At 35.2% G+C, this 14,088-nt stretch overlaps 1 protein-coding gene across 12 annotated transcripts in view; it reads right to left on the bottom strand.

Moving 5' to 3' along the window:
- Window positions 1-14,088, bottom strand: part of LOC106872834 (putative protein phosphatase 2C T23F11.1) — a 228,587-nt gene that overhangs the window by 50,632 nt on the left and 163,867 nt on the right. For all 12 annotated transcript variants that reach the window (XM_089355465.1, XM_052969735.2, XM_089355466.1 and 9 more), the window contains 2 exons: window positions 12,397-12,501; window positions 3,301-3,384 (listed from right to left, as the gene is read on the bottom strand). In XM_089355465.1, the coding sequence (XP_089211591.1) occupies window positions 3,301-3,384; window positions 12,397-12,501 (189 nt within the window). The remainder of the gene's footprint in view (window positions 1-3,300; window positions 3,385-12,396; window positions 12,502-14,088) is intronic.

The raw sequence follows: 14,088 nt of genomic DNA, 5'->3' as shown, positions 1-14,088 counted from the left end.
TGAGCACTGGGGTCAATCTAATCAACCTATCTCTCCCTCAAAATTGCTGGCCTTGTGCCAAAATTTGAAAGCAATATGCACTTCAAAGAAATTTTAATAAGTGCCTTTCCAAGATATCTATCTATCTATATATATATATATATATATATATATATATGATAGACTAGTACACATGACTTTCATCAGGGCCTCAAAGCCTGGTGCAAAGAAGGGAGACAGATATCTTGAGACACAAGACTTTGTCCAAATGCTTGCAACAGAAAGGACTTTGGTAAAGACACCCAAAAGTCATGAGGTAGCAGATTATGCCTACTTCCCAAGATCAGAAAAGGCTTCTCTAATGAAGTTCCACACAGTTTCTATCAACCCAAGTTCACTCAGAAAGTTCTGGTTGAACTGGTACTGTGGTAGAAGATACTTTCCCAAGTTACCAAGCAGAGGGATTGAACCCGGACCTATGTAGCTGTGAAGTGAATGTCTTCCTGATCACACAGCCATGTCTTTACAGTAGAAGCATTATATTTTTTTCCATTCTTTCCCAATACAAATCAAAGCTCAAAAATACAACACAAGAGAAATCAACAGGAAATGATTTGAAGTAAACTTCCTGAGAGTAGGAAAACAATCATTTTTCTTGCATGCACATTGCAAGTTGGTGTGTGTGTGTGTGTGTGTGTGTGTGTGCATGCACGCATCATGTGGATATGCATATCTGTCAAAAACAGGAAGATCTTGTGATGGTGTCTCAGTATGTTATAAGCCACAATGTCAGTTTATCTGAATTAAAACTAAAGTAAAGCAAGTAACCCAATGAGGAGAGCCTCTATGAGGTTGCTCAACCAGCTAGAAACAGCAACCAAATTCCTTTAAATCACATGCTACTGTCTTAAAAATGGAAGTAAAAAGATGGATACATTAAACAATGTAGTTCTAGATATACAGAAAAATGGGAGGGTCACAGGTGGAACACATTTGTTCTAAAATCATATTCAATTAGTGTGGACTCGGGGTTAAACAACAACAAAGCAAGTTAAGAAAACAGAAAGAACAGTCTGGCACTGAATCTATCAGAAAAAAAAAGAGTAAAAAAAATTTTAAATAATGGCTAAATGGTAAAGCAGACATAAAAATGATGAAGATGGTATTGATGATGTCTACTGTAACAATGCTGCTACACACTGAGCCAAACTTAGTATGTAAGAACATTAGCTGGTCCAAAATACCATTAGTCATCAGTGTTACTACGGTGATGCTAAAAACAATACCCATCTCTCATCGAAAACACAGGGACCCAAATTCAAGTAAATGATAGACAAAACATATCTCTTTAACTTTATAAGTACATTTCACTCTTTTAATACCAACCCATCTGAGACCACCTCTAGTTAAATGATACAAAAATCTCCTGCTTTAAAAGATCCATCATCATTATCACTTTATGTGTACTTTCCATGCTGGCATCTGTTGAATGGGTTGTCACAATCCAAGCCAGTTCATACTGAGAGCCAGTGCTTGAGGATTTCATCTTGCTTGTATGTCTTGCTTTTGGCATAGTTTTATGATTTGATATCCTTCCTATCAAAAACCAACTATTTGCAGAGTAAATTGGGTGCATTTTATTGTGACAATGGCACTAAAGAGGTTGTCATGTCAATAGCAAATCAAATCTAAAAGGGCCCTCTCTACTCTACTCAGTACACAAGAGAGAAACAGATTTGATTTTCAAAATCTGCGTCCCAAGGAGAAGGTTTTTTGATTATCAGTAATCAAAAAATATAATTTTCTATAAGAAATAACTCAACTTTCAGATCACCAACACTGAATGTCTTTGAAGCCACCATCTTAAACTCATGATTACCTGAGTGTGTGTATATTTGTATGTGTGTGTGTGTGTGTCACATCTTATAACAGTCTATCTACCTCTCTTTATCGGTCTTTTTCAGTCTTTCAGACATTTCTCATTGCAAATTTTCTCCTCTCTATATATATTTACTACTACTACTCTCACTTTCTGTATATGTATCTTTCTCATGAATGCTGCTCCCCACTCTCTCTTGATATGCAATACAAGTTAGTGAGGAGAGAGGTGCCTATCTATATATATATCTATCAGTCTCTCTCTGTTATTTATGCTTTTCTCATTGTAAACATCTCCCTTTCTCTATATATATATTTACCACATTCTCTTTCACTCTTTCTCTGTATATGTAAATCACTCACACTGAGTGTATGTTTGTATATGTGTGTGTATGTGTATACATGTGTAAGGAATTTCATTAGGGTGACAGAGTTAAAAGACCTTTACAATGCATCAGCAGTGAGCTCAAGAGACACTCAAAGAGAAGGAATAGACTTGATGACATGCAAACACAAGCCTCCATCACATGATCATATTATTATTATTATTATTCACTGGGCAAAATGCTTGGCGGTATTTTGTCTGCCACTACGTGCTGAGTTCAAATTCTGTCGAGATCAACTTTGTCTTTCATCCTTTCAGTGTCGATTAAACAAGTACCATTTACGCACTGGGGTCAATGTAACTGACTCAATCCCTTCCCCTAAATTTGAGACCTTGTACTTCCAGTAGAAAGGATTATTATTATTATCATCATTTCTCTTCTTTGCCACCAGAGCAATGGATGATGAGGATGATACAGCGACAGCCATAAAATGTGGCAATTTACATAAAATGATGAAGAAAAAAAAACAAAGATAAACATTTTAGGCCAGATATAGTTGATTTGTTCACTTCCAATACATAACTTAAACTTATATTATCAACTGAGGAAGGATGAACAGCAAAGTTAACCTCAGTTGCAAATTTAGATCAGTCCTACCCAAAATTTTAAAATGTGAAATCAGATCTTGCAGGATTAGAAATTAGAGCTTAAATTGCTTCCTATGTGATCTTGGGTTCAGCCCCACTGTGCAAGCACCTTGAGCCTTCTACTTCTACTATAGCTTCAGGCTGACCAAAACTTTTTGAGTGGATTTGGTAGATAGAAACTGAAAGAAACCCACTGTGTGTGTGTGTGTGTATGTGTGTGTGTAAAGACATACATACATACATGCACACATGTGTGTGTTGATTCTTTTATCCTCTACCACAGCTTGACAACTGGTGTTGGGTTGTTTATGTCCTTGTAACTTCACAGTTTGGCAAAAGAGACCAGTAAAATAAATACTGGAATCTATTTGTTTGACTAAACTCTTCAATGGCTGCAGTTCAATGACTGAAACAAGCCAAAGAAACAAAAAAAAAGATTTCAAGATAGTATCTCATGCATTCTAACTTACCTCCATGTCCATCAAAAACTCCAAAATAGCAACATTCTCTATCTGATGGTAAAGACAGTAAATGTGTATGCGCATCTTCCATATCTGTTAGAACCTAGTTAAGGAAAATCACTGTTGTGGAGATAATGAAACTGCAAGAAAGAACTGTTTCACAAAAACATCTTACCATAAAGTAACAACAACACATCATCAACATCATCCAATGACCAAGTTCCATGCTTACAGGATTTCATGGGTTTGACAGGATTTCATGGGTCCAAGGGCTACATCATGTTTCAGTTGTTTGTTTGAGTAGTCATGTGATTAAGCATGTTCCTACCACAATCATCTTTTCTTGTTTTTTTCTCAACCATAGCCCATAACTAGACTACATAATCTTATTGTATTCCTTTTTCCTGAAGCCTATACCTGGACTACAGTATTTTAGTTTTCATTCATACCATGACATTATATTTGTTTTTTTTAGTTCATACCTAAATTCATCATCACTATTGTCATTTAATACCCATTTTTCATGGAAGTATGGGTTGGATGGTTTGACATGATCTAGTTAGCTGCAGAGCTGCACCAAGCTCCAGCATCAGATTTGACATACAGTTCTATATTTAAGAGATGAGGAATTATGTACATTATTTACATTTGACGGATATTTGTCATCTTGTTTGTTGCTAACACGTTTCGGTTGATATACCCTCCAGCCTTCTTCAGGTGTCTTGGGGAAATTTCGAACCTGTGTTCTCATTCCTTAGGTTTTTTTTCGATGTTATTATTATTATCATTATTGTTATTATCAAACAATCAGGCATGTTACTTTTTTTACCTTGGAACCGATGAAAGAAAACATTAAAATGTATCATAAATTATTAGGATTCATTTGGAAGAAGTTTATCATTGACCTGTTAAATCCAGGCAGAAATTAGGTGTGAAAAAAAACAAAGGCAACAACATCAAATTTTCTCTCTTTAAACAAAGCATTATACGTTGTTGATATTCAAGTAAACTGAGTGAAATTCCCTTCATACTGAGGAAACTGATTTCCATTCTACTATCTTTATTAGTACAGTTCTATATTTAAGAGATGATGAGTCATGTACATTATTTACATTTGACGGACATTTGTCTTCATCTGGTTTGTTGTTAGCACAATGTTTCGGCTGATATACCCTCCAGCCTTCATCTCATGTCTTGGGGAAATTTCGAATCTGGGTTCTCATTCCTAAGGTATTTTTTGATGTTGTTGTTATTATTATTATTATTATTATTGTTATTGTTATTATTATCGTTACTGTTCAGGTCACTGCTTAGAATTGAACTCGGAATCTTGAGGTTAGTAGCCCGCGCTCTTAACCACTATGCCATATGCCCACGGGCATATGGCGTAGTGGTCAAGAGCGTGGGCTACTAACCCCAAGATTCCGAGTTTGATTCCAAGCAGTGACCTGAACAATAATGATGATAATAACATTGAAAAAAATACCTTAGGAATGAGAACACAGGTTCGAAATTTCCCCCAAGACACCCGAAGAAGGCCGGAGGATATATCAACTGAAACGTTGTGTTAACAACAAACAAGATGCGGACAAATATCCGTCAAATGTAAATAATGCAGATTTGACATGTTTTCTACAGCTCTCCCTGACACCAACCACCTTAAGCATTTTTTCCTGCAATTAATGTTAGTGAGGTCTCCAAGTAAGTTGCAAGACAGAAAAAGTATGGTAAAAGGGGAAAAGGAAAACAGAAAAAACGTGCCACAAATTTGGGGTTTGATTCAGCTTCTATTTCTAGCAGATCAAGATGAATGAATTTGCATTATTTTAGGCCAGATATAGTTGATTTGTTCACCTCCAGTACATAACTTAAACTTCACTGGGTAGAGTGAACTTAATGTGTATCTAGTATAGGACACATTTGGGCTTTGTAAAATGTAATAAGTTATTCATTCCTGGAGTTATTTCAGATGTCTGGAAAGGATAATCAGTCTCCCTGATGAGGCCAAATGTTATTCACATAGAATTTATAAAGTTTTACATGCATGCATAAAAATAAGCAGAAGTGAGTTCCATATGGATTACATTTGATGGGAGGTGGAGGGATAGCAAAGTAAAGCAATTTAGGGTATCTTGGAAGCAAAACAGCAAAAAATAAGAAGAAAGTGATGCGAATGCATCAAGTGTGCTTAGATGGAGTTAATATGCATTATAACTGGTGTAATCAGAGAAACTGAAGCCATAGTAATAGCAGCAGAAGAGATAGATGATACAGCTTTATGGTCAACCAGAGAATTAGTTTACAGAGTGTTGTTAAATAAATGTTTACCTGAAAGCAGATAACATATTCATTTCTTAGATGTGGTCAAGAATTTGTGTTTAAAATGGGTACAGTGAACTTAATGTGTACCTAGTATAGGACACATTTGGGCTTTATAAAATGCAAGAAGTTATTTATTGCTGGAATTATTTCAGATGTCTGAAAAGGATAACCAGTCTCTCTGACGAGGCCAAATGTTATCCATATAGCATTTACAAAGTTTTATGTTCATAAAACATTTTAAAATTATTTATGTCACCGTTATGCATGACACATTTCTCCAGATATCTTCACCTACATTGCATTTCAATCATTATGTATCAGATTTTTCAACAGACATACAATACCATGTTAGATTTGAGCTGGGTACTTTTATTTCTGCCCTAAGGATAATAATGATTATTTTCTTCAAGTGCTGGAACATATGAGCAAGACATGAACCTCTGACCCACATAGGAGGGCAACAGTTCTGAATAAGAACTGGCTCAAACCCTGACAATCCAACACATACTAGCATGGAAAGCAAATGTAAAATGATGATGATGATAGTAATGTAAAATGATGATGATGACAAGAACAACAAGGACAATGATGATAGGCCACTGATGTATGTAAAGTACAGAAACATTTTTAATCTCCAAATATCTGAAATCTGTTAACTATAATCTTATTGATAACTCATCTCTTAATTTTCAATACTTCAAAAAAAGACCATCAGCCAGTCTTAGCAGTAGTACACTAGACCAATATTTAGGCTCTTTCGTCTAGGTCAGGGCTGGCCAACCTGAGGCCCGTGAGCTGCATGCAGCCTGCAGACTCTTATCTTGCAGCCCACTTGATACTTTCTTGAAATGGGTTTATTTGAACAAACATTTAAAAAATTTTTACCAAAAATTAAAGATCGTAATGAGAAGTAAAAAAGAAAGATACCACTGTTTTCACAATGATAATATTTCATGTTGAATCAACAATCATTCATTCATTGTTGTAATAATAGCATGAGAAAGCAAAATGCTTTGAATTCTACCAGTATACAAGCAGCCCTCAAAATACTTTCTGTGATTAAAGTGGCCCGCAATGTAATTGAAGTTGGTCAGGCCTGGTCTAGGATCTAAATTTCAGTCCTACTAGATCTGATTTCAGCTTATATGTTCTTAAATTGAAATTTACAATAGAACCACCACTTAAGAGAGGAAGAGATTAATTTAGTTTACTAGGATCCCAACTCCACCATCACCACCAAAAACTGGCTTTAAGCTCTAGTAAGAAATCTGAATTACTATTTTGATATACAATATTTTCACTTTGCTTCAATAAGGATCTAATGATAGACTTGTTAGTGCTGTTTCTTCTTTTAACTCTATTGACCCCCAACTCACCTGAGTCTGCCCCTATTCATATGATACAAACTTTTGGTTTTAAAATAAGCTAAATTAAAATCTTTCATCAAAATTTCGTGTTAATTTATATACCAAACACCAGCTTAATAATGAAGTTATTTTACTAAATCCCTATTTTCAAAATTAAATGAATTAAAGGCAGTGTATTTAAACAGACATATGGTAATAAAAGGGTTAATGTTTCTTCTCTTAACGCAGATTTTGGTAAAATCAGGAATTAAAAGGATTAAAAATCTAACACATCAAGTGACAGCTGTTCTGCAATAATATCTTCACGAAACAAGATAGATAACAGACAAAATTTTTATATAATCCAGCATTCAAACTGAATTTTCCTTTAAATAATATACACCAAGATTCCTGATACATCTTGAGGAAAGTAGTTTGTTAATATTTGTGGATATGTGAGGTAGGATGGAGAAAGGAGGCATGATGTGAGTGCATGAGACCTTGTAAAAAGGAAGAATCTAGTTTATTCATGTTTGCATGTTTGTGGGGAAGACGTATGTACATGTGGTTGAACAAATCAGCGAGAGTTGGAGAGGCAGTGAACAGTGTGGGATCAAAGTGTTACTTGACATTGACGGAAGGATTTAAAATGTGCATGTATATGTTTTTACATGCGTGTGAGTGTGCATGCACACATTTTTGCATGGAGAGAGAAACAGGGTAATATGAGAGTATTTATGGAGTAAAATTTCAAAGATTTTAAAACATGCAAAATATGTATTTGACACTTTTAAATTAATACAAACAGTTACTACACACACACACACACACATACATACACACAAATAGTTTCCCTAAAAACTGACTTAATGTTGCTTTTACAGTGAAAGACAGCAGTAAGAGATACGTTGATAGATGCTAAATGCCAAGATAGAGTAAGGACATAAAAATCAATAGTAAAATTGATCTGGACGAGCTGGATTGAGATTATGGAAGATGCTCAATTGTATCCACGTCAGAAGAAAGATCAAAATGAATTATGTGCAGTTATTGGAGACCGCTTAGTAATTGGTATCCAGAGCATTAAGCAGTTTATGAAAAGTGCTTGTTATTGCTGTTGAAAAAATACATTTAGCTCTCTCATCAAGCAAACCTTTTGCAAGCAGATCAAATGCATGAAGCAACAGCCAAGGCATGCAAACACAATACATCTTTTGAGTGGGTTAGCTGAATGTTACTATTCAATCAGAGAATATTAGAGATGATTGTCCTAACTTTATTTTCTTTTTTAACAGATTGCCTTAAAATATAGTACTTATCAAAAACAGGATTCCTATTTTCAAGTCAATCATGAATTTATTAAAGGTGATTTGGATGCTATTTTGAGCAAGAATGGTTTGATCCAAAAGTCAGCAAATATTTTAATAAAAATCATTATCATTACTATCACCATCATGAAAGTGGTAGAGTAATGGAAATGGTAGAGAAAACTAAATACATAACCATTTTGTTTTGGCCTTTTGCATTCAAAGTTGAAATCCCACTGAGGTTGGCCTGTTTTTCATCTGAGGTTAGTAAGAAGTATATACAGGGTATCCCAAAAGTCACTGATATGTTTCAATTTTTAATAACTTCCTTAACTTCACAAATAAATGCAGGAAATTTTGATACAATATAAAGGGCATCAAGGAAATTAATATGCACAAGACAAATTTTGCAACACCACTACATATGAAAAATAACATCACTTGAATGGCACCGTAACACCCTCAAGAGTTTCAGACCCCACTACTGATTTCTCTATTGATGTTCTCCTTCAGTGGCACCAGTGTTTCCGGTTTGTTAACATAAACCCTCTCTTTCAGGTATCCATGATTAAAACTTTTTTGCTCCCGGCCATTCAAAGTAGACCTCACACATGGTTCTGGCAAGATGGGGCAACTGCTCATACCACAAGAGAAACAATGCAGTTGCTACAGCAGTGCTTTGGAGAGAGAATAATCTGCTACAGCAATGTCAATTGGCCTTCACATTCCCCAGACTTGACCAACCCGGATAGTGGGGATACCTGAAAGAGAGGGTTTGCGTCAACAAACCAGAGACCCTGGTACAACTGAAGGAGAACATCAATAGGGAAATGAGAGAAGTGGGATCTGAAAACTTGAGGGTTTTATGGTGCAAGTTTTGCAAAGAGCACAGGCGTGCGAAGCCAAAAATGACTGCCATTTAAATGATGTCATTTTTCATACGTGATATTGACGTATTGCAAAATTTGATATGTGCATATTCATTTCTATTATGTCCTTTATATTATATCAAAATTTCATACATTTATTTGTAAAGTTATTAAAAATTGAAACCCATCAGTGACTTTTGGGACACCCTGAACAAGAGATAGTTTCAACCCTGGAAGAATAAAATGCAAAGATGACCTAGGTAGCATGTGAACTCAGAATGTAAAGAATTCTAATTCTTTACATTCTGAGTTCACATGCTACCACAAACAACCAAATGCATTTTTTCTGACACTTGGACAATTCTGACAAATCACCAAATAATAATAATCCTTTCCACTATAGGCACAAGACCTAAAATTTCACTGGTACTTAATTTATCGACCTTGAAAGGACAAAAGGCAAAGTTGACCTCAGCAGAATTTGAACTTAGAACATAGTGGCAGACGAAATACTGCTAAGCATTTCACCTAGCATGCTAACAGAACCCTTGCCCAAGCCTGCAAATATATACTTATATACTGACTAATGGAGACCAGTCAAACCACTTTTACTAAATTCCTCAAAATTCTTGATTGTTTTCAAAATTAATTTGAAAATATTGATATCTTTTCTCTTTTACTTGTTTTGGTCATTGGACTGCAGACATATTGGGGCATTGTTTCTAAAGGTTGAGTGAAACATATCAACCCCAGAACTGATTTTCTTTTTAAAGCCTGTTTCTTATTCTATCCATCGCTTTTCACCAAACTGCTAAGTTACCGAAACTTAAGCAAACCAACACTGGTTGGTGTGATGAGGGACAAACACACTTGCTCACACACACACACACACACACACACATAACAGGATTCTTTCAATTCAGTCTACTAAATGCACCAACAGAGCTTTGGTCAGCCTGAAGCTATAGCAGAAGGCACTTGCCCAAGATGCCACACAGTGGGACTGAATGTAAGACCACATGGTTTGGAAGCAAGCTTCTTAACCACACAGCTATGCTTTATGTTATATCAGAAAAACAGTAACAGAAGTATTAAATAACATATGAAATCAGTCTATGCATAATTGAATGTTGTTATTGCTGTTGCATATCTTAACTTATCATTTATTAGATGAACATCACTATACATGAAGGTGTTTAAAAATATATGTATCAGTAGGTGTACCTGAGAATGTTTACACTTGTGTGTGTGTGTGTGTGTGTGTGTGTGTGTGTGTGTGTGTGTGTGTCTATATATATATATATATATATACACACACACACACACATATACACACAAACAAAAATATATATGCATATAAAAGTATGCATATGTGTGAATATGTGTATAATTACATGGTCACCTATGTGTGTGTGTGGGGGGGGGGGTTGTCTCTCTCTCTCTCTCAATACATGTGTGTGTGTGTGTGTGTGTGTGTGTGTGTGTGTGTTAGATTACTTCAATAGCTGTTAGAATTAGAGTGAAGATATATTGATAAAATTCAGGGAAAAGAGTGAGGTGGAAGGGAGATGGGTGAACAGGTAGGAGGAAAGAGAAAGGATTGTATTCCACCACCTCCACCCCTCCTCAAGTAGGTCACAGACGAATAAAAGTTATATACGGGAGGGCAGAGGAGTAGCTAGTTATCATTAGGAATCTAGCTAGAATCTATCTCAATACAATCTATCTCAATAACACATCAATGATGGAATAGTTGGTTGGTGCGATGTAACTGAAGATGCTGAAGGATAGAGGAAATGCAACTGAAGGAATGTATTGATCCAGTCACAGACCCTGCCACAATCAAATCATACATTTCCTCCAAGCACGAATAAATAAATGACAAAGAACAGACAGAGAAAAAACAAAATTATAATAATAATGATGATGATGATGATGATGATGATGATAAATAAAATTCATGAAAAGAAATAAAAGTAGAAAAGGTGAAAATTTTATAAACAAGAATAATTTTTTAAAAATCTGTAGAATTTGAAATAAAAAAATAACAGAAACAGAAAAAATTCCTGAAAGGAAACCAATTTTTTATCAAAAAATAAATAAATAAAAAGCAAAAGAAAAAAATAAGCAATAACAAAACTGCAGCAATTACCACAAGAAAAGTAGAATGGCATAAAAACAGCATTTCTGATATGGAATGTATTGGTGTATACACACACATGTATGTATGCATGCATGCATGTATGTATGTATGAGGGCATCAATGCAGTGTGTGAGAGATTAAATTTGTAAGTAGATTTAGCACCATATGTTTACCAAACATATATTTAGCCTTGTTGCAAAAGTAGACCCTGTGGTGAAACCACAGGGCTGTCACCAACATAAGAGTGGAAGATGGGATTGACTAAGTTTAGCTTTCAATAATGGTCTATCACGATTTACTTACTTCCTCCAAAAGTTACATAAGTGACTCAGTTGCCAAGAGTTTCACTTGTGTAACTTTACAGCCAATTTATATACATATGTAGTTAGTCCTACTTTTTCCCTATTTCTCCTATTTACTCAAATCTCTCTCACCATATACATGTATATATATATATATATATATAGAGAGAGAGAGAGAGAGGGGGGGAGAGAGGGAGAGAGAGAGAGAGAGAGATTACAAGTGATTGAGACCTTTGGTGATTTGCTGTGCTCGAGAAAACACCCCTGCCAGCAACATGTAAAAGGCACCTTGTACACTTTGTGGAGTGGTTGGCATTAGAAAGGGCATCCAGCCATACCATGCCAGCATGGAAAACGGATGTATGATGATGATGATGGGGTGTGCATGTGTGTGGGTGGGTGATTTTCAACAAGCAATATATAGTATTTGATTAGTTAAGGCAGTAAAGATATTATTATAAAGAATCTTTCTTGGGATAATATTTCTGCCTGCCAACATCTGAATCAGTGTTGCCTGATGCATTGGAATTTGCACATCTATAACCATTGATAGGCATGAATTCTATCATTAAAAAATGCAAAATAAACTAATAGGATGCCCAGGAAAGAGTGGGTAGCTGTATTTCATGTTTTTTTGGGTTTTTTTGTAGCTTTCATTATAATAGTGCATATGTGTGTGTGAAGGTATATATCTATGTATGCTATTGAAGATGAAAGTATAAATGACTATATATGCACTGGTAAATGTGTATATCTTAGCAACTTCATTTGTGGTGATGAATGAAAAAATAAAATCAAAATGTTCAAAAAGGATACTGATTCGCCATCCTTGCATGCAAGATGAACCCACTTTTACATAATGGTTTTCACAACTAGACGTAGTCTTCGAAGTCACAGGTTCTGATAATGTGTGACCCATGTCTGCAAGAAAAAAAAAGTTATATTAAATTATATAACACAAACATAAGAAGGCAATACAGAAATTTGAAATGATTTTAGGATATAATTTTTTTATCATTATTATTTTGTTGGATATTCAGGAAGATGAAACTCATGTTCTCAATAGCAGGAATGTCGAAGGTTGTTTTTTTTTTTTTTTCTTTTACAGGTAAGAAGTTCTCAACACTATCTTCATCTTCCATATAATGATAAATCTCTAAGTGGAGGAAATAATGATGGTGAGCTGGAAGAATTATTTGCGAGTCTGACAAAATTCATAGCAGCATATCTTCTAGCTTTATGTTCTGAATCCAAATTCCAAAGTCACCTTTGCCTTTCATCCTTTCAGGGTTGATAAATGAACTTACAGCTAGATTTGTTTTAAATTTTGGCACAAGGACAACAACTTTACAGGACGAATAAATCAAATACATTGATCCTGAGTTCAACTGGTACTTATTTTATCAACCCCCAAAAGGATAAAAAGCAAGGTAGACCTCTGCAGAATTTGAACACAGAATGTAAAAGAGTCAAAAGAAACGCTCCTAAGAATCTTGTCTGACATGCTAACAATTCTGCCAACCTGCCATCTTACAAACGGAGAAGATAAGTTATAGCAATATCTTTATTTGACACAAAGTAATAGATGAGTGGACACTACTAAAACAAATTAACAAAAAAATCAGTGAAGATTTATACAGAATTGATTATGAAAATACAAGCATGAAAAATATCAGTGCTCAAAATGAATGAACTGAGATATCCTGATAGAATGACAATCACCTGGTACCAATCAAGAAAATCTATAGATCCAATATTACCCTAATCAAGGGCAAGTGCTCTCTCCCAGCTGTGTTTTCCTGCACACACATATATATTGAGATGAGTCCCTTTCAATCAGGCTGTGCTTACCACTCTCACTCATCTTTCAGTAAATTTACTGGAGGGCAACACCTCCCTATCCACCTGCACCATCCTCAGTGAATGAAACTCTCATCAATTTTTCAAGTTGGTGAGAATTTGGCGAATGAAGAAAGTATCTGTCTGTCCTCAGTCTTTTCAATCTTATCTATAACACAACCTCTTTCATCATAACAATCAAACAGAGGAAAACTGGTTACTCATCCCAGCCAAAGGAAGGTAGCAGAACAAACTACATGATGGTCAGTCAATAAGTGGATCACTCCTGCACGTGACAACAGTTGCTCAACATAACTTTACCACTCAGCAATGTTCAAACACTGAATGAGGGCGTTTAGAACAGTTTTAATACTCAGAATATACTTGTTATAATAATTAGCATTAATATTTCTTGCAAAACTATAAATTTGAGGAAATGAATAGTCAAATTTATTGATCTCAGAACTTGCTGAGTACTTTATTACACCAACCCTGGAAGAATAAAAAGAAAAGTTGACCATAGCAGGATTTGAACTTAGAACATAAAGAGCCATAACTAAAAACTGCAAAGCATTTTGACCAATGCTCTAATGATTCTGCCAATCTGCAAAAAATGATTTCTTACATAAACACACAGATATACAATATGTGACATCATCATCATGGTAT

The sequence above is a fragment of the Octopus bimaculoides genome, chromosome 7, assembly GCF_046866305.1.
Source record: "Octopus bimaculoides isolate indiv1 chromosome 7, ASM4686630v1, whole genome shotgun sequence".
Taxonomy (NCBI): domain Eukaryota; kingdom Metazoa; phylum Mollusca; class Cephalopoda; order Octopoda; family Octopodidae; genus Octopus; species Octopus bimaculoides.
Note: the sequence above shows the minus strand (reverse complement) of the source record. Positions and strands in the feature narration are given on the sequence as shown.